This window comes from Camelus ferus, chromosome 12 (genome assembly GCF_009834535.1).
Source record: "Camelus ferus isolate YT-003-E chromosome 12, BCGSAC_Cfer_1.0, whole genome shotgun sequence".
Taxonomy (NCBI): Eukaryota; Metazoa; Chordata; class Mammalia; order Artiodactyla; family Camelidae; genus Camelus; species Camelus ferus.
In genome coordinates, this window is record NC_045707.1 from 7111474 (window position 1) to 7138939 (window position 27466).

At 49.6% G+C, this 27466-nt stretch overlaps 1 protein-coding gene across 9 annotated transcripts; it reads right to left on the minus strand.

The window, feature by feature from the left end:
• Positions 1-4948: 4948 nt before the first annotated feature.
• On the minus strand, positions 4949-26959 carry A4GALT (alpha 1,4-galactosyltransferase (P blood group)). 9 transcript variants are annotated; one of them, XM_032492366.1, is made up of 5 exons: positions 26738-26829; positions 24844-24902; positions 8164-8299; positions 7020-7427; positions 4949-6810 (listed from the first exon to the last, which is right to left on the minus strand). In XM_032492366.1, exon 5 carries the CDS (start codon positions 6765-6767, stop codon positions 5703-5705), a length of 1065 nt encoding a protein of 354 aa, XP_032348257.1. In that variant the 5' UTR covers positions 6768-6810; positions 7020-7427; positions 8164-8299; positions 24844-24902; positions 26738-26829; the 3' UTR covers positions 4949-5702. The 9 variants fall into 9 exon arrangements, with proteins under 9 accessions (XP_032348257.1, XP_032348256.1, XP_032348258.1 ...); XM_032492365.1 differs by having other exon boundaries at positions 8144-8299; XM_032492367.1 differs by lacking the exon at positions 7020-7427 and having other exon boundaries at positions 8144-8299; positions 26738-26959.
• Between the last annotated feature and the right edge of the window lie 507 nt (positions 26960-27466).

Consider the following 27466-nt stretch of genomic DNA (forward strand, 5'->3'; position numbering starts at 1 on the left):
AGGGTACTGTGAAATGTGCATGCAGTTTGAATGCAGAATAAAACTTGTGTTTCTACGAAAATACACTACCATTCATACCATCGTGAAATATTTCCTAAGGTCTAATTTTGTTGGTCTTAGAACTAAGAAACCACAGGACTTCTGCTGGTGAAGGGGTCTGGCTTTAGAATTAGACATACCTGGGCTGGAATTGCCAGGTACTGGCTGTGTGGCCTTAGGCAAGTCTCCTAACTTATCTGAGCCTCAGTTTCCTCTTATGTAAAGTGCGGACAGTGTCCTCCTCACAGGGGTGAGGTGAATGAAATCGTGGGTAGAAAAGTGTCTACTGCTGGGCTTGGGGCAGAGCAGGAGGGCAGGAAGTGCCATTTCCCATAGAGGCTTCTTACCCACAGCCATTCCTACTTCCCTTCTTAAAGGAACTCTGATTTTCTTCAGTGCTCAGATGACTTTTGCTGTAGATGAAGTTGGACCCTTCCTAGTCCTGGGGGTGATTCTCAATTGGTTTAAGCCAGTCCTGGTCATTCCACTCCCTTTGCTAGTGATTGGAGCTGGAATGGTCACGTGATGCTATTCTGGCCAATGAGAGTTAGGGAAAGTCAGCTGGAGAAGGGGGCTTCTGGGAAAGTTTTCATAGACACAGGGGAGGAACATTCTCTTTTCTGCTTTTTTTGCATTAGTGCCTAAGGGTGTGATGCTTGGAGTAGTGGCAGCCACCTTGAGATTATGAGGGGACAAGCTTGAGACTAAAAGTCAACATGCTGGATCCTTGAAGATGTGAAGACTTTGGCGAGCTACTGAATTAAGCGACCCTGGAGGCATCCTATCACCAGATTCTTTGTTGCTTGTGGCAGGAACTCTGAGCTGTCCTCTAGTGTCGAGTCTTCCTGCCATCCTTTTAGTAATAGAACCTACTGAGTTTTGACTGGACATTTGGCTCCCCCAGCTGTAGACTACACTTGCCAGCATCCTTGGCAGCTGGGTGTGGCCATATGACTAAGTCCAGGGTAATGGGATGTGAGCAGAAGTGATGTCTTCAACTTCTGGATTATTTCCTTAATGCCCTGGGCATTCTCTATCCTCCTTCCCACTAGCTGGAAAGTAGCAACAGCTGGAGCCTTTAGGAAGCCCCATCCTGAGGATGGCTGAGTGGCCCCATCGGCTTTGGAGCACTCATCTTGGGGCTGTGATGTGTGAGAGAAACAGTCTTCCACCTTAATTAAGTGACTGTCTTTTGGGGTCTTTTTGTGATAGCAGCTTCCTGAGTACCTTAGCCAATATATCATGTGGGATAATCAAAGTCCTCCTGATTTCACTCACTTGAGTTGCTTCTAGCAGCCAGGGCCTCTTCTCTGATCTTTCTTTCCTTGAAAGTTGGTGGGGACTGGGGCTGGGTTTCTGATTTTTGTTGGTGATGGATCATGGCTGCGAGGGATGTCCTCCTGTTTGGGAGTTCCCTCCCCTCCCCCGGCCCCACTGAGTTTAGTCTCATCTACCACCTTGGTTCCCTCCTGCTGCTGTCCCCAGCCCCATGGAAGTGGATGCTCTCCCCACCCCCCACCCCCAACCACGGTAGCCTAGATCTCACCTGAGTCCAAAGCAGTGTCCTGTCCTGACCCCCAACCTCATGGCAGATTTCCCAGCATGCCTTACACTGGCTGGCCCACTTTAGGACAAACAGATTTAGGAACAAGTGAACCATGAAGCCAGACTTCCAGGAACGTAATCCTAAGCTACTCCTCATCTTTGTTCTCACATGGAGGACATTCCAATTTAATATTTAAACAAGAAGTTGAATATTGATACAGCAGCAAGGGGGAATTATTCCCCTACCCCAGCGCCGCTGGAAAATCTACTTCCTCGCTTGCCTGGTCTTGGCCAATCGGGAAGGTTCATTAAATAATCAACAGCAAACTTGCTTCAGGCCCCTGCTGGGTTACTCGCTGCCCCCCAATAAAGGGATGGGTCCTCACCTTCTTCCCCAACTCCCAGACAAAAACATCTGTAAACACCCCCTCCAGAGCCAGAAACAAACAACAGCGTTCCTAGGATCTGATTACTGTCCCCAGGGCAGGCTTCCCGGGAGCCGGGCCCTCCCTTCCTTCTCCTTTCCGAGAACTTAAGAAATCAGTTGCCCAGCAAATGTTCCAGCTCCTACTCCCGAGCGGGGGTGGGGGGTGTTGGGGAGGGGAGAAAGGGTTGGGGGTGGGAGGTAGGGGAGGGGGGAAGAGGAAGGGGTGGGGGTGGAGTGGGGTGGGATGGGGGAGGGGGGCAGAGGGTGGGCGGATAGGGGGTGGGGCGAGGGTATGCGGCAGAAGAAAGCACAGAGTCTCTCTGGAATCCGGCCAGGGCAGAGGAACCCAGGGAAGGCTCCGGCCTTTGGTCTGTGGGTGCTGCACAGGCAGGCGAGGAGTCCAAGCTCCCACTCAGGCTGGCACTGGCGCCATCTCAAGCACCCTCAGCCAGCCTCCTTCCTGCCTGAGCTTGTTCCTCAGGACAGCTGAGGCCTGGGTTCAAATCCCAGCACTTGCTGAGCCTGTTCCCCGGATAGAAATGGGGGTGTATTCTGTATAATATGTTCCATGCCAGGCACCATGCTGGCTCATCTAATATCTTGTCACAACCAGGCTAGGAAGTGGGTACCATCCATCTCCTCTTCGTAAGAGGCCACAGGCACAGCTCTGACCAGGGCACACAGGCCAGGAGGCAGGAAAAGGTAATCTTTGGGCTCCCCTGCCCTGCCTGGGGCTTTAGGATGGTTCCTCCCAGCCCAGAGGAGGCACAAGAACATAGCACCAGGCCAGGCGAGGCTGGCGTCCTCAAGGCTGGGGTTAAGCGCAGCAGGGGGCACCTTCTGGCCTCATGGCCTGGTGATGAATCAGCCTTTCTCCTGTTACCTCGGCGCTGCCCGCACCCATCCTCCAGCCTCTATTCCCCAGGATGCTGCTGTTATTTCTGGCCAGCTGGTCCTGATTGGTTTACAACTTGCTGCATTAAGAGGCTGGGCATGGGGTGGGGCAGCCTTAGTGAGGGGCAGGCTCAGCGAGGGACAGCCCACAGCCATCCTGGCCATTGCATGGAGGGTCCTTACTAGAATGTGGAAGAGAAAAAGTCAACCCCAATCTCGGTGCCCCCTCTCCATACCCCTCTGCCCACTTTCTCAGAGACAAGGATGCCAGGAGAATATGAGAGTTCTCCCATTCTTGGAGGGCCCTGCCTGGTATGATGTAAGGAGGCTCTGGGGCCAAAGCTGCCTCCCTGACCTCATTTCCAGGTCGAGGTCCTCTGAGAAGGCCTGGAAACGTTCGGCCAGCCCTCCTACAGAGCTGGCTGCAGCTGCTCTGGCTTGGCCAGGTCCTCTGGGTTAGACAATGTCCAGGGTGTCCGGGAGCCCAAAGATCTCTAACTGATGCTCCCAGAGAGAGAGGGTTTAGAGCTGGTCCCTCTGGGCCTTCAGCTCTACATGGACTGACGGGAACTTCTTGAGGTCTCTGCAAAGCTACATGGATGTCCCCTGGCTAGGAGCCCCTTGGGAATGACTCTGAGAGAGGTTTGACATGGATCTGGCCTTCAAGATCTTTTGGGGGACAGACCAAGAATTCAACGGTCATGGAGGTTGCCTAGAAGCTGTGGGACTGGGGTAGGGGTGGCGGCGGGCAGTCAGGGAAGGCTTCCTCGAGGGGACATCAGCCTCATGGGAAGGAACAGGAGTTTGTTGGTGAAGATGGTGGGAAGGCACTGCAGGCAGCAGCAAAGGCATAGAGTAGCAACCTGTGGCCATCAGAGTGGGGAGGAGAGCCAAGAATGTGGTTTAGTGTCCAGGAAGGCAATGCTCAAGGCTGGAGAGGGAGGCAGGGCCAGATTATGGAGGGCCTTGAATGCTGGGCCCAGGAGTTAGGCTTCGGTGTCTAGGCAACAGGAAGCCATGGAAGAGTTTAGGGCAAGGGAGTGAGGTGTCTGTTTCATCTCTGCATGCTGCCTAGTAGGCACTCGCTATATGACGTCCAAATGACTAGTAAAACCGTGCTTCACCCGAAGAGGTCATCCCACTTGCTTAACTATATACCATTGTATATATTTCTATTATTAAAATAAAATCTACTCATTCTAAAACAATTTTAAAAGATAGGTGAAGTGATGTTGTGGTTGGAGAAATAATTGAAACAACATTCATTGTTTTCATCAAAAACATCACCTGCTCTTGAATACCGCTGGAGCCAGGGGTCTCACCTCCTTACCAGGCTTCCCAAGATCTACTGCCGGCAGAATCCAGAGGCCTCTAAACACCTCTCCCCTTGGCTTCCAAACTGTAGCCGGCTGAGTCCCAGGGGCCCTGACAGCATCCCCGGTCCCACAGGAAGGGTTTGTCCCGCCCGGCCGAAATGCCCAGCTCATACCGGCAGCTTCCTTCCTCCCCACAAACAAGCTGGAGCCTTGCCCTGTGGGGAGCAGATTTTCCTCTGGCCCAGCCCTGGGGCTGCCAACATGGCACTTCTGTCTCTCCTAGGTTCTTAGCCAGATGGCCCGGGTGAGGCAGGAGGGACCCCACAGGCCCTCACACCTCCCTTGGGCCTCCTCTAAGTTTGATGGCAGCATGCCCCCACCCTGGTGGTGGGCTCATTTGGCTCAGTTCAGGGTAAAACAGATTCGGGCTCATTATGGGGTGGGGGTGGGGGTGCCAGTGGGACCCAACTGAGGCTGTTTGTGAGCCTTGAAAAGTGAGGTGGGAAAGTGGGCTTCTCCCATTTCCCACCGCAGCTGCTCTCTGGCACCAGCACCAGGGCTGTGAGCCTGCCCAGCGGCCAGGTCCCCAGGCCCCTCTGACCTTGGCAGGTCGTGTGACCTCAGACAAGTCACCACCACTACCAGCCTCAGCTGCTTCCCCAGCTGCAGAGTGGGGCTGACAAGGGCTGTGCGAGTGAATGCATTTCATAAACCAAAAAGCACTAGATGTCAGTGAGTCACTTTTATTGTATTTATTATTCTCCTGTGTTTATCACAGGCACAGTAGGGAGTGATTTCTTTAAAATGCTTTTCCTGAGCCAGAAGAACTCCAGCCCCTATGCCCACAAGCAGGCAGCTGGCACATGTCACTCTTGCAACATCTCTAGAAAGAAGGATGGGGTGGGTAGGCAGGGTTTCTCCCAAATTGCTCCCGGGGCCGGCTCTGCCCGCCTTGGCCCCTCTGAAAAAGAAACCAAACCCCCCAAAGCTCCCCCCCCCTTGGGCTCATGAGGCTGGCTTTGCTTCCCCACTCCTGCACAAGCTGCCTCCTCTCCCCACTCTCTACCCTCTTTCCTTGGGCTTTGTGCTCCCCTCATGGGCACTTCAGCCCCAACCTGCCTGCTTTCCATTCTGCCCTGGAAGATGCTTTCATGTTCACTGGGCTTGCCTGTTGTCTATAAGACTCCAGTTGATTCTGGCTGAGCACCTTACCCCCACCACTAGTCACCTGTACCCTGTGACAGTGCACTGGCCTAGGGACTGTCCCACCAGCCTCACATAAGCCTGAAGGGAGCAGATCCCAGGGCCTGCAGCACGTCCTCCAGTAACACCTCTTGGGCTGACAGTTTTCTGCCCCAAATCCTGGGCTGCAGCAGCTCAGGCCTCCCTCTCCTGAGCCCTCCCATCTCGCCTCCCCAGGAAGGGTGGCCGAGAGCCCTTCTCCAGGATGCTAGGTGGGGGAAGGTGGCCTGGCAAGCCCTTCACAAGTACATCTTCATGGCCTCATGCGTCGTGGGGCAGTAGCGGGAGTGGAGCTGGGCCAGCAGCGCCCTGGACGTGGCCTCGAAGCTAGTGCCCTGGCTCTTCTTGTTCCACACGTGGACAGCGTAGGTGGCATTGAGCAGCCGGGACAGCTCCTCGGGGGTGATATCTTCAAAGTACTTCTTCCAGTTCTGCCAGGGGATGGGGTAGAACGCCTCACAGGGCAGGGTGGTGACGCCGCGGCAGAAGTGGCTCTCGCCCAGGCTGCGGATGGAGCACCACTTCTTGAAGACCCGCGTGAGCAGCTGCGGGCCCTGGTGGCCCCAGATCCAGCCGTTGTAGTGGGCCACGAAGTCACGCATGCACAGCGCCATGAACTCATGGTGGCGCTCGAAGGCCAGGAAGGCGCCATTGAGGACGTAGCGGGACTGGGTGCCCAATGCATTGGTCAGGTTCCTCAGGTTCTTGAGGACGATGAAGTCCGTGTCCAGGTAGATGCCTCCAAACTTCCACAGGAGCGCAATCCTGGAGGCATCGGAGAGCACGGGCAGCAGGTAGGGCTCCCACCGCTGCCGCACAGCTGCGTACCAGGCTGCCAGGGGCGTGTCCCGGAACAGCTCCTCCAGGTCCAGTGGGAGGATCCGCACGTTGGGGAAGCAGCCCAGCAGCGAGAGGCCCAGGTGCCGGGGTAGGGAGGCGTTCCCGCCAGGCAGCCCCTTCATCAGGACCACCACCCGCGACTCGGGGTGGGTCCGGGCTGCTGACTCCACTGAGCACATGAACAGGAAGTTGGGGTTGGTCCGGTCAGAAGTCTCCAGGAAGAAGATGTTGCCTGGAGGTGGGGTTCCAGAGGCTGGTGTGGGGGGCACCAAGTGGGGGCAGGGGATATCGGCAGGCAGGTTGGAGAAATGTCCTTGGCCCCTGGGCTCTCCCACGATGTGCCAGTAGATCATGACGGAGACAAAAACCATGAACTTGAAGCTGATGATAAACAGGGTGCAGACCCGCTGTCTTGGGGCGCCCCGGAGCAGCCACAGCAGCCAGTCGGGGGGCCTGGACAGCATCTCCCCAGGTGATGTCAGGAGCCTCCAGCAGGAACTGGCTGGTCTGCAAGAGACGAGCACCACACTCAGGCAGGCTGCTGGCATCCCCAACCCAAGAAACACACCCCACAAACACCAGCCACGGCTCACACCGGCTTCTAGAGCCCGCAGACCTGCCAGCTGCCTGCTCAAAGCCCCATCTCCTCACCTGCAAAATGGGAGCACTGGGCCATGGGCTAAGATGTACGCAGAGTCCGACATTCTGTGACATACCTGTGAGTTCCCCATGGACTGGGCCAGTGCCACCTACAATGTGCGGCCAACACAGGCCCAGGGCAGGGTCTGGCACGTGCCAGGGCTGTCAGAGATCATGCCGTTGCCACGTGGCACACAGGCCTCTCTTCCTGGCAAGGCCTGTCCCACTCAAACTGCCAGGCTGGCGGCCTATGATTTGAGGCCCATTCAGTTCCACAAACCAGGCCTGGAGGTGGTCCAAGAGGAAGGACAGCCAGCAGCCATGGGCACTTCCAGCCGGAGGCCTGGAGCTCTAGGGGCCTGGGCGACGGCAGGCAAGCTTGCTCAGAAGCAGGATGGGTGGCACATGGGCATGCCGCTGGATCCCGAAACCCTTGGCCTGGACACAGCAGGATCTCCTGGGCCTCTGGCTGCCCCAGTCCCTGACTAGAAGGGAAAGGGATGGGGAGTTTGTGCTATATATAGTCTGTGACCTTGACTAGTACTGTTGCCCTTGGACCCTCGCTCTTTTGTGGTGCCCACATTGGAACATTCTTGGGTGCCCTCGAGGTGGGACTGTGTGGGACCCCAGGTCTGCCTGAACCAGCTGGACAGTAATAGCATGTCATATATATTAATTAATTAATCACTTACAGCCACCCTGTAGGGGGGAATCATCACCCTCACTTTACATGTGAGGAGGCTGAGGCACAAAGAAGTCCTGTAATTCATGCAGAATCCCCTGGCCAGGGTCAGGGTTTGAACCCAGGCCACCTGGCTCCAAAGTCTGTGCTCTCAGCACTGCACCATCCTTGCCGGCAGAGAGGCGGTGCGAGTTGTGACTGTGCCTGGCACTGGACCCAGTGTACGCTGACCTGGACAGTTCTCACTATTAACAGAATCCTGGTCACCATTACTGTCCTGAATCCAACCCCCTCTGGCCCTCAGTAACCTCAGGGGCAGCTGCATTGTTCCCACTCTGAGGCCTGGAAGTTTGGGTGTCAAGTGGAGGGGGACCGAAAGCAGCCTGGGGGCCAAGGGGAGCTGGAGTAAACCCCTCCCCAGGACAGAGGGGTCTCGTGGCCTGAGGGAGGTGCTGGGAGCCTTGAGTTGCTCAGTTGGGCCCCGCCCTCCCTGAGGCTGAGGCAGGGAACTGCACTCACGTCATGCACCAGAAACTGACCAGCCTGGATGGCCCATGGCGGCGAGGTGAGGATCTGGGCGGCCCGGCTGGCCTCCTGGAGACACGCCCTGGCTCAGCAGCCAACCTTCTCTGCCAACATGGTCCTTCCACATGCTCTCCACGCCCACAAACCCATCTGCAAAAGATGGTGAGAGACAGTGAGGCCCGTTCCCCAGCCACACAGGCCGGGCAGGCTGGCCTGGGGCCCACATGCTCATTATTCCTCTCTCTGCCCCTCAGGGAACAGGCTTGAGAGAAGAGAAGACTTAGGCGCAGCCCTGCCCTGGAGGAACGCTCAGCCTGAGGGGAGACCATTTGGAAAGAGACAAGGATGATAAACTCGAGGATGGCTGAAATGGAGCAAAGGGGCCAGCGGAGGGGAGAAAACGGCTTCCTGGGAGAGGTGACACAGGATGAGAAGGGAGTTAGCCAGACGGACCTCCACAAGCAACATGGGGACCTGCACACCTCTCTCCCCAGTGCCCGGCTCAGTGCCTGGTACACAGTAGGCACCCAGGAAATGGACACACTGATTCACTCACTCAGCAGCCAGAGGGGTGCTTTAAAAACACGTCATGTCAGGTTGCCCCTCTGCTCAGACCCTGAGTGATGTGGGAGGCCCAGATCCACCAGGTGCTGTGAGTCCCCACACCCCGACCCCCCACCCACTTCTCTCCCCATCACCGCCTGGCCTCCTCCCCCGTCCTCAAGCCCACCACCCAACACTGCCATCTCAGGGCCTCCACACCTGCTGTTCTCCCTGCTTTGTCTCCCTCCTGCAGGTGTTCACACTGTTCATTCCCTCACCTCCCTCTCATCTTCACTCAGAAATCATCTTCCCATGGGGCCTTCCCTGGCCCCGCTAAAATTCCAACTCCCTATCACTTCATAGCCTCCCACTCAAGTTTATTCTTCCTAGTACTTATTCTAACAAACATACTGTACGGTGTTTGCACTCACTTGTTTTGATTACTTATTTGGAACATAACCCTATGAGGACAGGTATTTTTCTGTGTTTTGTTCAGCATCTAGAATAGTGCCTGGCTCTTGGTATGGAGTAAATAAAAATTGAGTGAGTGAGTGACTGGATGAGTAAAGGAGGAAGTGAGTGAATGAAGGAGCAAATCGATGAGTGAGATCAGTGAGTGACCAGGGAATTGATGAATGAAGAAACGAATGAGTAGGCAAACCATTGAGTGATGAAATGAGCCAATGAGCGTGTGAGTGAGGACACTGGGGGTCAGAGGTAGGGTGAGCTGCCTGGGACCCCCCAGAAGGGGTCGTGAGTGGTAGAGCTGTGATGTAAACCAAGAACCCCATGTTCCCCTGGCCCTGGTTTTCCCCTGCAGGGAGAGAGGCTATTTCTGTCCTGAGTATTTTTAATCCACTGTGAACCACATTGATGAGTGCAGACAAGCAGATGGAGCGAGGCCCTGGCTGCTCAGGGCCCGTGGCGCTGGGATGAGCTGGCTTCCCTTGATGTGGGGGCGGTATGAGCCTGCTGAGGATGTGCCCTTGCTGGCCATGGATGAAGGTGCCAGACATGAGCAGCACCATATTTGGTGCCAGAGCCTGAGACCTGGGAATAGGAACTGTGTATGGGGCTAAGCTGGCCACAGCCCAATACCCGTGTGATCTCAGGCCTAAAGCATGCTCGTGGTCCCCTGGATGGGCCTCACAGCCATAGTCCAAGTCCTGGCTTCTGTCAGTGGAGCCTGGCACATTGTTGCCACCTCCTCCTGTCTCCCTGCCTACCACTTCCAGCCCTGGGCTGGGGAGATATTCCCAGTTAGCACTTAACTGTGGTCATATCCCTGCTCTAAGACCTTCTGTGGCTCCCCAGTGTCCCTATGATCCAACTTGGGCAGGAAGTGAGGATAGGAAGTGCAGGGCTGGTGGAGACAGGGGGCTGAAGGTCTGACCAGACCCCTGTTGGCCCGGCCCCCAGCACCAGTTCTGCGGACCCCGCCTCGGGAGCACAGGTATCAGGGGCCAGGTTCAGGTGCCTAGAAAAGGCTCCCCTTCCCGGCGCTTCATCACCCCTTCCATGGCCTGCACCCACCTCTGCCCCCACAGTGGGGGCACTCCACCTCTGACCCTCTCTGGGCTTCTGCGTCCAGCCCATGGCAGGAGAGAAGGGTTATAAGTCCCCTGGGGAGATGGGGTGGCCTTCGGGTAGTTTTGCTCGCCCAGCATCCATTCCCACTTCTGATCACAGCACCCCAATTTCCTTTGGGGAACCACCCCTGCCCCACAGACTTTACTCCCTAGCTCTGGGGGTGGGCACGTGATTCAGGTCTGGCTGATGACTGTGCGGCATCCCCGGCCACAGCGACGAGCCCCAAGCTCTACTCTCAGAGCCTGAAGGTGCTGGGACTGCCAGTGACCTGTCCTGCCAGGAGAGGACACGCGTAGGACCAGGTGAACATGGGACAGAACTCTCTGGCACTTCCTGGGTTTAGGGGCCTCAGACGACCCCAAATGAGAGACAACCCGGCCCAATCTCTCACGCTTGCCCCATGCCAAGAAGAAACCGGGATTCATTATGTGCTGGGAGATATGGGGCTGGGAACCCAGTGGGGGATGCAGTGGGTGACAGAGGAGAGTTCGCTGCATTCTTCTGCTTCATGAGGAAGCAAGCAACTAACGGGGTCCGGAGGCCCTGGCCCAGCTCCAGCTGGGGTCAGTGAGGGGTGCCAACTACCAGTGAGGGGTGCCGGTATTATTCCAGCTAATCCCAGTCTCTGCTCCCTTGTTTAACTTTCAGAAAAAGTAACTGACTCATCCGAGTGGCCATAGCTGGCGGCACCGGGCTGGTGTCTGCTTCCAGGGCGGCCCAGCCCTGCTCGACCTGCTGTGTGACCTTAAGCAAGTCACTTTCCTTTTCTGGGCCTCAGATTCCTTCTGCACGATGGGGAAGGGAGAGCAGGACTAACCAAATGTTCCAACTGTGGGGACACAGGGCATGTGCTGATCAACCTCCTTGATAAGTTAACATCTAAGAGATACCTGAGGCTACGTGCTGAGGGACCCAGGGGAAGGTGACCTGGCTGGGAAGTGGAGTATAGAATTCAACCCCACTTCCCTCCAGACAGTTTCTGATCTGCCACTAATAGGCTATGTGACATTGGGCCTGTGCCTGTCCCATACCTTCTTCATCAATAAAATTGGGGTGGGGGGGCTCTTTGGTCTTAGAACTCAGACCCTCCCAGGTGTGAAAAATCATACCTGGAACTTCCAAACTCTGCTTGGAGGGTCTGCTGTCCAGTCCTCCCATCAAGCGCACGCTGACTCTTTCAGGGCGTAAATAAATACACGAAGTCTACTCAAGAAGTAAGAGTGACAGGTACTAGAAGGCAGCGATCCTTATAAAAATAGCTGTTTTCAGACCAGAAGTTACAAAATGTTCCTTCTCCAAAGGCTGCAAGGTATTCCAAAGACAGAAGTCAAGTAGACAGAGGCCTGCTCTTTGGGGGATATTACAAACAGAAAAGTTAGAGAGGTGGAGACCTCTATTTCCAATAGGAATAAGGCAGATTCTTAGTTCGGAATCTTCCCTCTTCCACTGATGTCAGACAGAGCAACAGGGGAAGGAAAAAATAAACCACAAGCTACAGCTTTAGGGAAACCAGGAGCAGGAAAAACCCATAAACCTCAAGTCACATGTTAAGAGTGGCACAAAGCACCTGAGGCCAGCAGACACGGCAGTGAGGGGGGAGAATGGGGTGCAGGGGGCACCCAGTAGCATAAGATCGCAGAAATCACCACCTCTAAAAGGAAGATGAACATGTTAGGAGACAGGAGCTGGGAGCTGAATGAACCAGGAGGGGTCAAGGTTGGAGGCAGTGGCCCCTTGAGCCAGGTTGGGTCCTGAGAGGCAACAGCAGAGTAGATTCAGAGGAAGGCCACAGTTTAAAGGAACAGTCCCTTCCCGTGAAGACAGAGGAGGGAGCCTTTCAGCAAAGAAATCTAGAGAACTATCCTGGCCTTTCTCCTAGTTTCCACCAAAACCTCCTGTTAGTTGCTGGTCCAGGAAAATTCAACTAATTCAAATAGAGGGGAAAAAATTGTTAAAGGAATAAACACAACATCCGTACAAAGATGCTACATGAATAAAAAGAGAGGAACACTGATGTTCTCTTATGTATAAAGACGATTCCACCATAAAAATATTGCCATAAAACAAATAAAAATTATAATCCAAAATTACAGCACAAATTTAAAAAGAAACAAATAAATAAAAAACCTTGAGAAAAGTAACCCCAGCCTGAAGGAAGACCAAAGGGTAGAAATATAAGAACTGGAGAAGAAATGGATAGAAAAAATGATGGCAAGACATGAAGATGATAGCTGACAACTGACAGATCTCAGGAAAAAACTGTAAGAAAAAGACAAAAACATTTCAGAAATGAAGACCGAACTACAAGAAATACAAGGGAGACAGACTCCATGCCAAATACCGTAAGAGCTTTGGCACAGCTAAGGATACTATCAGCAAAATGAAAAGACAACCTACAGAATGGGAGACAATATTTGCAATGATGAGACCAACAAGGGACCAATTTCCAAAATATACAAACAGCTCATACACCTTAATATCAAGAAAACAGGCAGCCCAACCAAAAAATGGGCAGAGGACATCTTCCCAAAGAAGACATACAGATGGCCAACAAGCACATGAAAAGATGATCAACATCACTAATTAACCGTTAGAGAAATGCAAATTAAAACTACAATAAGGAATCACCTCATACCAGTCAGAATGGCCATTGTTAAAGAGTCTTCAAACAATAAATGCTGGAGAGGGTGTGGAGAAAAAGGAACCCTCTGATACTGTTGGTGGGAATGTAATTTGGTCCAGCCACTACGGAAAACAGTATGGAGATTCCTTAAAAAATTAAAAACAGACCTACCATATGATCCAGAAATCCCATTCCTGGGCACATATCCAGAGAAAAATATAATTTGAGAAGACCCATACACCCCAGTGTTCACAGGAGCACTATTTACAATAGCCAAGACATGGAAACAACCCAAAGTCATCCACTGACAGATGACTGGATAAAGAAGATATGGTATATATATGATGGAAGACTACTCAATCATAAAAAGAATAAAATAATGCCATTTGCAGAAACATGGATGGACCTGGAGATTGTCATTATAAGTGAAGTAAGCCAGAAAGAGAAAGAAAAATGCCATATGATATTGCTTATATGGGTAACTTAAAAAAAAAAAAAAAAAAAAAAAAGACACAAATGTACTTATCTACAAGACAGAAACAGACTCAGAGAAAGACTCACAGACATAGGGAACAAACTCATGGTTATCAGGGGATATAGTGGGTAGGAAGGGATAAATTGGAAATTCAAAAACTGCACCTCTTGGGGAATGATGGAAATGTTAGCTGTCTTGATTGTAGTCGTGGTTTTATTGGCGTAGACATCTATCAAAATTCATCAAATTGTACATCTAAAATATGTGTAGTTTACTGTACAGGAACCATATCACAGTAAAGGTGTTAAAAAATAAAAATAAATACAGTAAGAGATATAGAGATTAAAATGAGAAAAGTGAACAAAATCAAACAGCAATAATCAAAGAGAACAAAGAACTCAAGAAAATGAACAAAGAGAAGATACGTAAAGGAGATCCAACAAGGGTATAACTGGAGTTTCCAAAGAAGAAAACTAGAACAATTGACCAGAAGAAATACTTAAAATTACAATTCAGGAAAAATTTCCTGAAATAATGGAAGGCCTGATTTCATGAATTGTAAAGGTACCCCATGCCCTAGAGAACAGTGACCCAGAATGGTGAATCCCAAGACACATTCTAATAAAATGACGAGAACTTTAAAGACATAAAAATAAATCTTTGGGCAGCTACACAAAAAGATGAAGCCATATGAAGGAAAGAGGATCAGGCTTGGGTCAGATTTCTCAGCAGATCTTCAATGACAGAAGATAGTAGAGCAACACCCACAGGATCCTTAAGTTAAGAAAGTTTTGAGCTAAAGATGAATAAATGGTTGTCCCTTGGTATTCACTTGGGAAATTAGTTCCTGGGCCCCCGCAGCTACCAAAATCCATAGATGCTCAAGTCCATGATATAAAATGGCGTAGTATTTGCATATAAGCTAGGCACGTCTTCCCGTATACTCTAAATCTTCTCTAGATTATTTATAATACCTAATACAATGAAAATGCTGTGTAAATAGTTGCTGGTCTGCAGCAAATTCAAGCTTTGCTTTTTGGAACTTTCTGGAATTTTTTTTTTCTTTTAATATTTTCCATCCATGGTTGGTTGAATCTGTAGATGTGTAACTCATAGATACACAGCGTACAGCCAAGCTGTTCTTTTAAATATAAAGGTCACATAGCAATAGTTTCTAAGTATGAGGTAGCTTAAATGATATTGTTCCGATGAGGAAAACTGAGGAAGAAACACAGCCAACCAAATGGTGCCTGGAACAACTTCAGTAACAGGACCGAATATATTTGACTTGAGCTCGCCTCCCTCACTACTCCCCTCCCCCTCTCCCCAAAAGAGGTAGGAATAAGGATGACAGAATGGAATGACAACGTTATCTAGTCAGACAATGTAAAAATGATACAACTAAACAAAAAATTGGTAGGCCAGGCTGAAAGAAGGTGGAAAACAGAACAACTCAGTGGTGGCCTCATCTTTCATTGCTAGGGGTAAAAGCTAAAATATCAAGTAGTCAAAGTTCAAGCATATTTAAAGTACAAAGGTGACAGTGAGAAGGGTAATACTACCCAATTTTGTTGCATCTAATAAGATGCATCTTTATGCTACATGCTGCTAAAAAATGAAAATGCTGCCTAAGTGATGTCGCTTTCCTTCCTTGTTATGCAGAATTTTTATTTTGCAAGAATGTTTTGGTCAGATTTTTAAAGCACCAATCATGCCTCTGTGCATACATAAAAAGGAAAATAAGTGAAATAAATTGAGCAAGATGTTCCTGAAACTTCACCACACATAAAACCTGATTCTTCTGAATGACTTCAACTCAGTGTCACTGATGTCTGTTTTCCTACATGGTACCATCAAGTCCATTTTATATAACACACTTGAGCATCTGAGAATTTTGGTAGCCAGAGGAGTCCTGAAACCAATTCTTAAAAGAGTGCTTCACTCTTGTCTCCAGAATTTTCTTCCAAGTTGTGGACACCTCTTCAGGTTTGCATGTCATTGTATAAACAGACAGCAGCAACACAAGAACACCATCTGACCAAGAGCTTCTAGAGGCACTGGGATGGAAAGAATATATGCCTTAATCACTCAACACAGTACCAGCTGAAATGGGGTGGTGACAAGAGAAGGGGGAGGATGAAGAAGAAACAAGTTAAATTTATTGTTTTTCATAGAAAAGAAATAGATATCATCTAAAGAAAGAAGGAACTGAGAGTATTACATAAAAGATAAATATAAATGTAGCCACTAGAACAAATATACAAGCTTTCCTAAATATCAGGACTAATTTTTTTAAAAAAGCAAAGAAAACAGACCATACAGTAAAAGAATAAAGGATATAGTCCTCTCAAATGCACCAAGACATATTTACGTACATACGTACACAATATGACTGAACAGATAACAGACATCTGTCTTATCGATAAATATAAATAGACTTAACTCACTTATCTTTACAAAGAGAAAGATTTTTAGTTTCAATCCGAAGTAAAACCCAACTCTATCCTGTATTCAAGACACATACATCAAAAAAGTGGTTTAGAATGGTTAAAAGTAAAAGAATGAGCAAAGGTTTAAAGATAAATATGAACAAAAACAAAGCTGAGGCCATGACCTTCATATCAGACAACAGAATTGAAAACAAACATCACTAAGTGAGCCAGAGAAGGACCATTTGTAATGCTAAATGGTGTAATTCACAATCACCAAGAACACTGCAGCAATTTTCAGGAAGATGAAATTACAGGGATATTAGGATAACTAGATTGAAACACACTAATAACAGATTTTAATTTACCTCTCTCAGCCCAAGACCCAAGTAGATCAAACGTATATGAGAATTCCGAAGACCTAAATAAAATAATCAGAAGGTACTAGGCTGCAGTCAAACTCTCCATCCTAATCATAGATAATGCACTTAAAAAACAAATTGAATTACAGTCAGTTACAATGTGTCAGTTTCTGATGTACAGCACAAAGTCCCAGTCTTGTATATACATACATATATTCCTTTTTATATTCTTTTTCATTAAAGGTTCTTACAAGATAGTGAATATAGTTCCCTGCTGCACTTTCTTTTGAAGAGCTGATGAAACATTTGTGAAAATTAAAAACCTCAACAATATCCAAAAATATAAAAAAATAGATATTTTATAATCATAAGGCCATATGATTAAAAGTTAATTTAAGTCAGGAAATTAAAAGGGAAAACACAATTTAATTTGTAGGATTTCTAGAAAACAACCATAATCAAACTATCATGAATCTAAATCTATAGGCTACAGCTGCAGAAATAATCAGAAGACTATTTATAGCCTCCAATACATGTGACAAGTAAAACAGGACAGATAACAATAAAGAAAGAAAACACCAGTCTAAAAATGTTTAAAAAAAAAAAAACCCCATAAAATAAATAGAAAGAATAAGGAAAGAATTAAGAAAGATTAAAGCAGATATAAACTAAGAAACAGATAAGCAGTAGAACTAAGAAATAAGGCCAAAAGCTGGCTCTCTGGAAAAAAATTCAATAAATATATATAAATCACCATTAGCCTAATTAAGAAAAAAGGGGAGTAAAAGGAACAGGATAAAGCATCCTATGCAAACTAAGAAATGCCAAATGGGAAAGTTACCAAAGAAGTAGAGGAAAACTTTTTCTTTTTAATCAAAAGAGAGTACTTTGCAAATAAAATTTAAAACCTGAAAAAAATAATTTCTAGACGAATGTAATATATCAAGACTGTTCCCAGAACAGACAGTCTGGACAGGCCAACTTTCACATAAGAAATAGAATTATAAAAGATCAATAAGAAATAAAAGCAACAGGGCAAGACATTTTTAGAGGGGAATCTCGCAAACTTAAATAACAGAAAATTCCAATGCTTTTAAAACTGTTCAATAGTAAAATATGAGAAGGAAAACTTAAAAGAAATTTAAAATATAACATAGATACCAAAACCTGACAAAGATTGCACAAGATACCCTACTGACTGATATCACTTATGAATATTATTGTAAAAATCAAATAACTAGAATAAAACAAATAACTAGAACTCAGCAGCACATTAAAAGAATGAAGCATCAAAACCAAGTGGGATTTATTCCTGGAATGCAAGGATGGCTCAATATAAGTCTATCATTAATATAATTTATCATATTCAAGATTCAAGGAGAAAAATCTTACTGTCATCCTCAAAAAATGCTAATAAAGCACTTGACAAAACTTCCAACGCCCTTTCTGGATAAATTAGGAATCAATGGATACTTTCTTAACAAAATTATATATATCAACATCAAAGCCAGGAGCCAGCTTCATACTCTGGGGAGCATGCGTACACAGCTTCATATGTGACAGAACTCCTGTTGAAGACAGGAAAAAGACAAAGGTGCCCAGCACCATCGTGGACACTGAAGCAATTCGGCAAGAAAAAGAAACTAGAGATATAAAAATTGAATAGAAAAAGTTAAAACTACTGCTATTGTCATATGGTACTAATGTATACCTGGGGAAGTCAAGAGAAACCACTGAAAAGCTACTACTAATAAAAAGAAATACTGGTATAGATATGCATGCCTGGGACACTGTGCTGGACATGAGAAATTGATACATTGTAACTGACTACATTTCAATTTTAAAAAAAGAGAGAAAAAAGTATAAAAAAATACTGTAAGATGGTGGGACACACACACACACACACACACAGAAATATAAACAACAAGCAGTTACAAGCAGAAGATGAAAGGAAAGGAAAAGACGCCCACTTACAACCACCACCACCACAATACTTGGGGTTACACTTGACAAAATATGTTCAATATTCATGTGAGGAAAATTTCAAAGCCACTGAAAGCACAAACTAAACTTGAACAAATAGAAAAGCTGTCTTATGTTTTTGGAAAGAAGATTCAGCCTCATAAAGATGTAGATTTTCTTTAAGCCCATTTATAAATTGCATGGGATTCTGGAATTAGACAAATTGATTCTAAAGTTCATCTTGAAATATAAACAAGCAAGAATCTACAGGAAAACTTTGAGAAGGAGGCGCACACGAGGAAGAACTAGTCTTTTAGACATTAAAATATATTATAAAGCCCCAATAATTAAAAATACGTAGTCTTAGCATATGAACAGACAGGGTAATGAAACAAAATAAATCACAGAAATAATATGGTTCTTGCATATCCAATAAAGGCAGCCTCTCCAATCAGTAAAGCAAAAAAAAAAAAAAAAAGATCTTTTAATACAGGTGTTGGGCAAGTGGAATAGCCACTAGGGAAAAAAATCAGCTGGGTTCATATCTTAGAACACGCCCCAGGATAAACTCTCAATGTAAAATAATAAACGTTTAGAACAAAACATCGGTGAATTCCTTTATAACCTTAGAGTTGGGAAGGTTTTCTTAAATATGTGTGAAATCCAGAAGCCATTAAAAAAAAAAAAAGATGAATAAACCTGACTCCTTGAAAGAACAAACTTCTCCACATCCTTCCTGCAAACACCAAGAAAGTCAAAGTACCAGTGACAACCTGGGATAACTTCTGTGCCTCTCAGATCCCCAGTCTAATTTTTCTACATATAAAGAGATCCCACACATCAAGGAGAAAAAACCCAAGAGTCCAAAAGAAAATGGTCCAAGGACAGTTCACACACACGCAAAACAGGTAAGCAAGATCAGGGAGCTTTTTGTAGGTAAGAGAAACGCAAGTCAAAATACTCAGATAGCATCTCTCACCTGTCAGATGGGCAAGAATCCAAAACTTTGACAACACATTCTTCTGGCAATGGCTGTGAGGAAACGGGCACTCCATATACTGCTGGTAGGCAGGCCAAATGGTCCTGCGCATACAGTTACCCTTTCACCACGCAAGCCCACTCTGAATTTATCCTACAGATAAGTGATATTTGTACCAGTCACAGGTTTGTTGGCAATTGCAAATGACTGGAAACAACCCAAGGTCTTTCTTGAAGGGACTGATTAAATACACAGTGACACTGACACACATGGAAAACAGCAGCAGCTCCCAGAGGGCAGGGCCCAAGGCCACTCACTGTCTCGTCCCCCGTGGCCAGCACAGACCCTAGCACATAATAGGTGCTCAGTACATATTTTCTGAATGAATAAATGATCCCTAAACTGCCCAGAAAGTCAAGATCAAATGTGGTAAGCAGCCCAGGGCAGTGGCATCTGCAAACTGTAAACCCTGAGTGGATGCAGATTACAAAGGTTAAGAAAGTGTAACTGGTGTGTCTTGCCTCACCATCCTGAGGGTACAAAATAAGGTCACATGCTGTAACCTTCATATTAAAATACCTGGGTGTTCACCAGTCCCAGGAGAGAAAAGGTGACCTTCCCAATACTGCTCAGCTGAAGAAACGCAGGAGCAGGACTTGCCCCCAGGGATGTCTGCCCCTAAGTCTCAGACCCTCCTTTCTTCGGAGGGTCAAGGCCATCTCGCCCTCCCTCCCAGTCAGTCCAGCTCTGTAGTAGAGCCTGGGCTTGGTTTCTCAGGAGCAGGGTGAAGTCACCCTCCTTGAGCTTTCTGCTCAGCTGAGGGAGCTGTAAGTCACCATGAGTCTGGACACCCACACATTTGCTCTCAGGGAAACTGGACTGGGAGGTGGGGTGACGCTTTATACAGAATGGTTAGGGATGGTCTCTCTGAAAAGCTGACATTTGTGCAGCAACTGGAAGGAAATGAGGGCACAAGCCATATGGATATCTGGGGGAAGTGTGTCCAGGGAGGGAAATCAGTAAGTGCAAAGGCCCTGGGGCATGTGTGCCTGAGGTGTTGATGGATCAGCTGGGAGGATGAAGGTACCAGGAGAGGAGACAGGACAGATAAGGGGACACTGGGCCATGGGGGGCCCTTGAGGGACACTGGAGGATTGGATTGCTGATTGGGAGGGGGTGCCATTGAGAGATTTTGAGGAGGAAAGGGCTACCAGGTGACTTACGATTTAAAGAAATCTTTAAGATCTGGCTGCATTTTGAGACTGAACCACAGGGGACGTGTGGCAACAAGAAAGCAGTTATGAGGCTGTTGTGATAATCCAGGGAGGGAGGTGCAGGGCAGAGAAATAGGGGGAGAGCCCCTCTCTGAACAGACCCCCCACCACCACCACTCCCTCATTGGTGCCACGGCCACAGCCCAGATCAGCTCTCTCCATCTCGCTGTCTCTTTGTCCTGGGACCAACCACCTCAGCCTCCTCTCCCTGGCTTACTGCCTCAGCTCCAAGCAGGCTCCCAGACCCCACATTGCTGAGGCCTTGTGGGCACTTCCCTTCAGCCCTGCCCCTCTCCAGGCCCAAGACTTCCAGACCAGCCAAGCTGACATCCACTGTATTGCTCAAACCATCAGGCTCCGGGAATTCCAGGTTTCTGCATCATGCTAATTTCTCTTCCAGAATGTCCTTCCATGCTCCCCTGCCCAGGAACTTCCTAACCATAAGAGGAGGGAAGTTTGCTGTCTGCCAAGAACACACCACATGTCAGGTGCCCTACGAGGCATTGCTCGTCCTTCACCTTACTGTGTCTTCAAGTCCACCACGGTGGCCCCTTTTATAGACAGAAAACTAATGTGCAGAGGAAAGGTGCTGCTTGGCTAGTAAAGGTGGGAGGCAGGATTTGCACACAGGTATGTCTGTCCCCAAGTCTCAGACCCTCCTTCCTCAGTCTGCTCTGACCTAGGTGAGTAGAGCAGCCACCTCCAGAAGGTCACCTGGATTTTGTCCCAGTGGACTGGGTCCCCATTGCTGCATACACTGGCACACGGTAGGAGTTCGTGGCTACCTTCCAAAGGTGTGTGTGTGTGTGTATGTGCATTTCACCCACAGCCTAGACCCGGGCAGACCTTCAGAGCCCCAGGGTGAGTCCTATGGGGAATGACTAAGGTGAATTTGGCCTTGGAGTGAACTGGGATCAGAGGAAAGTGGGCACTGTGTCAGACACTGTCCACCCTGCCTGAGACTCTAAATGGCATTAAATTAGGGAGGGCCTGGCACACAGCAGGCACATCATAAATGTGTGCTCACCAGATGAGTGGGGAGGGGTGAAGGTGAGCTGTCACAATACCCTCCATGCCTTTGCAAATGATGGTGAAAACCTTAAAGCAAAACCAACTCCTCCCTATTGCTCAAGCCCACCAGCTCTGGGAATTCCAAGTTTCCGAAACATGTGCTTCCCTCTTCCAAAATGTCCCTCCACCTTCCCCTGCCCGGCAACCTCCTAACCACAATAGGTAAGATAAATTGCCATTTGCTAAGTATCCACCAAAATGCTGTTGTGGTTTTCTTCATACCTCTGACTGTTGTCTATGTATTTCCACGATGTATATGCAGACAGAGCACAGCTGGCGGGGCTGCCTGCTCCCAGTCTTACGAGGGCTGACGTGTATTTGCAGGTTTGGGGAGATGTCCAGTCCCCACCCCGCAGTGACACCTCCTGCTTTGCTCTCTGTCTTGTAGACAGTGTGGAGCCACTGAAGATGAGGCGAGGGCATGTGACGTGTCAGCATTTTGCTTTATTCTTCCCAGTCCTTCCCAGTGTGATACCCACGCCCCCACTCACAGAGCGGTGTTTACACAGAACCGCGGGCAGGAGACGCACAAAAGGCGATCCTATTACACACACTGTTCTATGCCTCATTTTATTTTTCACTGAAAAATACACAGGGGCCCTGTAGCTGCACTACCAGACCCATTTCCTAAAACTCATCGGACTGGATGCTTGCAATGACTTGTAAATCACACCTGAATAAAATTGTTTGGAAATATACGCGATGTCCTTCATAGTATGTCTATAAACTCAGCTCTACACCCTGACTTTCTGGGGCTACATTGGACCTTGTCACCCGGCAGTGCCATCCTTCATTTCACCTTGTTCCCATCTTGGCTCCTGGAAACGTGACTTCTGTCTTCTGGCTTACATGGACAATACCCATGGTGAGCATCTTAGCACTTACATCTTTGAACACATCCTTAATGACTTCCATAGGACTGGTTCCTAGAAATGCACCCCCTGGGTCAAAGGAAATGTAATTTAAGGTTTTAGATACAGATCCCTCACTTGTGTCCAGAAGGGTTTAGCAGGAAGGGTACAGCTCAGTGGTAGAGCATGTATTTAGCATTTACGAGGTCCTGGGTTCAATCCCCAGTACCTCCATTAAAATAATAAATAAATAAACAAACAAACAAATAAATAAATAAAAACCTAATTACCTCCCCCCTAAATTAATTAATAATTAAAAAAAGAAGGGTTCAAAGGCATCCAAAAGGTCCCAAGTTTTCTCCATGTCAGGACGGGCTCACCTTCCCATCCTCGTCACAGGAAGGGTTGGATGTGGTTGAGTCAACATTTATTAAAAGCTCCCTGGCAGGCATGGGGTCATTTTGGTTTAATAATAACAATAGTGTATCTTTTCTGAGGGCTTACCACACACAGCCATTAGTCAAAGCAGGTTTCATTCAGTAACTGGTTTAATTCTCCCAATAGCTATGTGTGGCAGGTCCTCTCGTTATGAACTACAGTTTAAGAGTTGAGGAAACGGAGGCACAGCTGGGATTCAAACACCCTCTGCCAGGTGAAAGGAGTCTGCCTGCAGTCCCGCCAAGTTCGTCAGGGCTCAGGTCAGGCAGGCCACTGCGGCCGGGGGCTCAGATCCCACTGCGGTCAAGAAGAGGCTCTTGACTCTGAGTCTCAGTCTCCTGATCTGTAAAGCGGGAATGACAGCACAGGATGGCCCAGAGGGTAAAACAGATCAGGTAACAGCTGTCTGGCACCTAGCAGAGGTTCAGCCGATGGAAGCCCGCCCTCGACCCAGGGGGACTGCCTTGGAGACCGGCAGGAAGAAGCAAATAAAAATTACACACAACTGTAGGGTCAGGGGGGAGGCTGTCTGGGCTCTGTATCTGGGACAATGGCTTCTGCTCTTTCAAATCAAGCCTGTTCACGGAATGTGAAGACCACTTTGCCGGTTGTACTGTCACGTGACTGTCCACCTAGCAACTCAGACTTTGCACAGGTGTGATATCCAGAAGGCTGTGTGCTCCTGCTGGAGTTGGCTCCTGCTCCAGTGTGGGCACAGGGGAGGGTGTGCGGCACCGGCCAGGAAGGGAAGGGGCTCTCCTAGTCCTTTGGCTGACTCTGTGGAGCTGGAAGCTCCGGACTCACTGGTTTCTGTCCAGAGGGAAGACAAACAGAGGCAGACAGGAGAGGAAGGGACACTCACTCACCAAGTGAGAGAGAGTAAGATGGACACTGCTTCCTGATGCCTACTGGAGATGGAGGCTCAGAGAGGAAAGTGATTCCCAGAGGCCTGCCGTTAGTGCTGGGGGAGCCAGCCCTGCCACTCATCACCTGACTGACCCTAAGCAAGGCACTTCCCCACCCTCTGGAGTCTGTCAGTGGAGGGTGATAAACACCTGCTACCTCCCAGGGAAGCAGGGAGAGCTCAAGGGAATGAGGCTGGCAAACAGCACAGGGAGCTGGGGACCCAGGTCCAGAACACTCTCTCCACTGTGAAGATCAAAGCCAATTCATAAGGTGCCCTCCCAGCGCCCTCCCTCACGCCTCCTGTCCTCACCAGCTCAGAAGGTCCTTCTGGACCAGTTCCAGACCCCTCCTACCTCCTGCATCCTCTGGGACCTCATTCTATTAGCCTGCCCTTCCTTCTCTGGGGGAGTGGGGAGCTGCAGCCACTCCTTTTTCTGGCTCTTTCCCATCAGCTTAAAAATGCAGCCAAGTCTCCCTTATCGAAAAGCACACACACAGATAAAGTAAAATAAAAATTAAAAATGCACTCCTCAAATACACACACCATCACGCAACAAAAATAAAGCCAAATGATAACCTGGGAGAAGATCTTTGCTGCAAAGAGACCAGACAAGGGGCAAATATCTCACTGATGAGCTCAAACAAATAACTAAGAGACACACAAAGATCCTAGATGTTCACACTCTTTGACCCAGTATTTCCAGGAAATAACGAGAAATGCACATTCACAGCCGGAGGAAGTACGCAATGGTACAGGCCCTCTGGAGAGCCAGCTGGCTGGCTCTAGGTGTGACCATTTTAGAGGTTCATATGCACTGACCACCAGGTAATTCCATTGCCAGAAAAAAATCTGGCAGTGTATAAGTTTATGTATAAACTCCATGTAATATAATCTAAAAGAGCCAAATATTTTTTAAAAATCCCAAACCTAAATGTCAAATGAGATCCAATAACTAAATATGATGTAACAATACCTAAGCATTGAAAAATATTAAAAAATAATGTTTGAGAAAGGTGAGGAATTTGAAACATTTATATGGACAAGATATTTAAATATGTACCAAAGTGATTTTTAAAAAGCCTGACAAAAAAGTAAATTTTAACAATAGTTATTCCCAAGCAACGTGAATATGGAATTTCTTTCTCCTTCTTTCTGTTAATTCATTCAAGCAAAATATCGTGAACACCTACTCTGTGTCAGGTTGGGCACTGGGCTTCAGGCAAGTTTCCTCCCTCCAGGATCTTCCAATCTGGAGAGCAGATGTGAGACAATGAAATGCAGGTCAACCAACAGGAGTCGAGGACACACCTAGAAGGTACCTGGCGGGGGGGTGGGGGGGGGGGGAAATGCATTCCAGAGAGCACAGCCTGCACAGCTTGGGTGGCCAGGTGGAAGGTGGAGCCATCCCCTAACCCAGCTGGAAGTGCAGCAGCTGGGGGAAGGGGTTGGGGGAGGGATTTTGGGAGCTGCTGGCTCAGACAGATTCAGTGATGGGGTGGGTCACAACTTCCTGATGTTCTGAGTAAGTCACCTTGAAAGATTCTGCCAACCCTGCACACACTGGGGACGTGGGACCCTCGCACTCACCGGGAGCAAGCCCACTAGCCCAGGCAGCTGCAGGGCTTCGATGGGTACAAGGAAACAAAACACATTTTAAAGAATTTCCACTTCGGAGTTTGTTCTCTAATACTGAGACGCCCTAGCAGACAAGCAGGGACAGGCACCCAATGCAATAGCAATGTGTCTGGGAGAAGACTGAACAATGGATGGGGTTCCATCTTGATTCTCCTTTTCTTTTTTATTTGGGCCTGATTTGCAGACTCTCCTAGAGGACCTCGCTGTGGGAACACGGAGTGCAGGCATGGGCATGGAGGGGATAGTCCTGGCCAGCCTGGGCCCTGCTTCGTCACCCTGGGCAGGGTGGCTCCCCCTTCTTTGGGAGGAGGTAACAAAGGGGAAGTCCTTGGGCAACTGGAGAAGTTGGGGAGGGGCAGGGAGCCAGAATGGGTGCACCGCAGTGCTCCAGGGTGTTCTGATGAAGGGCTTCCAGAGACCCCAAGGGGCTTTCACAGAGCAGTCACTCAGTATTTGGAGGAGACAGAAAGGGTGTCCTGAACCTGAGAAAGGATGGGGGTAGGGGAGGTGGCTTTTAACCCTCTCAGAGCTATTGGCTCAGCTGAGTCCGGCAAGGAGGTGGGACCTTCTCCCCGCAGGTGTCAGATTCTGAAACTGAGGCCAGGAGACTCCCCTAGCAGGAAGGGCAGTGGACTCAGAGTGGACCTCCCAGCCAGAGCCTCTCCCAAGCACACCGCAGCTCCCACTCGGACTCAACTTTCCCATCCGGAGAAGAGAGAGGGAGAGAAGCACGCCGGAGAGGGGGTGGTCTGCGGATCAGGACCCTGACAGGGAGTGCTTGGGCCCGACTTTCCCCACTTCCCAGGTCGGACCCACGCAGCCCCTCCACCTGGAGGCCCTTCCTTCCCCCTTCTCCGCACGTCCAAAGCCTCCGCACCCCTAGAGGCCCAGGGGACGCCTCCAGCCCCGGCGGTCTCCCCTTCAGCCGGCCGCTCCCCACCTCTCTCCCCAGCCGCGTTCCCTCCGGGGCCAGGAGCGAGCGGAGCCGGCGGCGAGGCGGCCCGAGGCGATTCCATGCCCCTCAGGGCGGAGCGCCTCGCGCCAGGGCGCCGCGCGGGCAGGGGGAGCCCGCACTCGGGCTTCTTGCCCCCACGGCCCCTCTCTCCCACTGCGGGGGCCGGGCCCGGGCGGGGCTGCCCCGAGGGCTCCGGGGCCGGGCGCGCTCTCCCCACTGCGGGCCGGGCTCCCGGTCCAGCCACTGCGCTCAACTTCGGGCGAATCTGGGGAGGAGGCGGCGGCGGCGGCCAGGGGACCAGCGCGCCCAGCTGGCGCGCACACAAACGTCCCTCCGGAACAGGTGGCCCAGGCGGGCGGCGACCAAGCCCTCCCCGCTCCTCCGCAGCCCCTACCCCTTCCTTCTCGGAGCGCCTCTCCCCACCGGTGCCCCGGGCACCCCAGGTCCGCGTCCCAGAGCTCGCCCAGCTGCACCCTCGGCGCGGGCCCCCGTACCTCCGGCTCCCGCTGCTCCGGGCGGAGGACAACCGGGCCCCGCGGGCCGGCGCGCGGGCGGCGAGGAGGCGGGAGGGCAGAGGGAGCCCTGCGGGAGGCAGCGCCGCCTCTCCGGCCCGGGGCGTGGTCAGCGCCGTCCCGCCCCGCCCCTCCGCTCCGGGGTCCCTGATCCCCCGGCCCGCGAGTCCTCACCGCTCCCGGCGCCCGCCAGGCGCTGGACCATCACCAGCCCGCGGGCTAACAGGTATGAAACGCTCCCCGGGCCTCCCTGCCGCCTACTCTACAGATTTATAATCCCATTCCCCCCAATTAACAGATGAGAAAAATGAGGCTCAGGGGGTTAAGTAACTTCAGCTTCAAGCAACTGAGAAGGCACAGTATCAGTATTTGAGCTGGGCCTGCTTGAGGCCACTGTACCCCCTCCCCCCAACACAGCGTGACCCGTGCTAAGCGTTTTGCCTGCATCACCCAGTGTTTTACCCTCACAACCTTCGCTGCTTTGTCCTTTCCCCTCTCACTCTCCTCCTGGTCCACTGCAAACTTGCTGTTTGTCCTCACTTCCTCCTCACCCATCAGCTGATGACCAGAGCCCAGGCTTCTGGGGAAAATGCAAACACTTTATCCCAGCCCCAGGAACAGTCTGGCACTTAATAGATGCCAGATAATTATCCTTTGAATGAACGAATCAAAAGAAATGCCCACTAGCTTCCACCACGTATCTGTCCACCA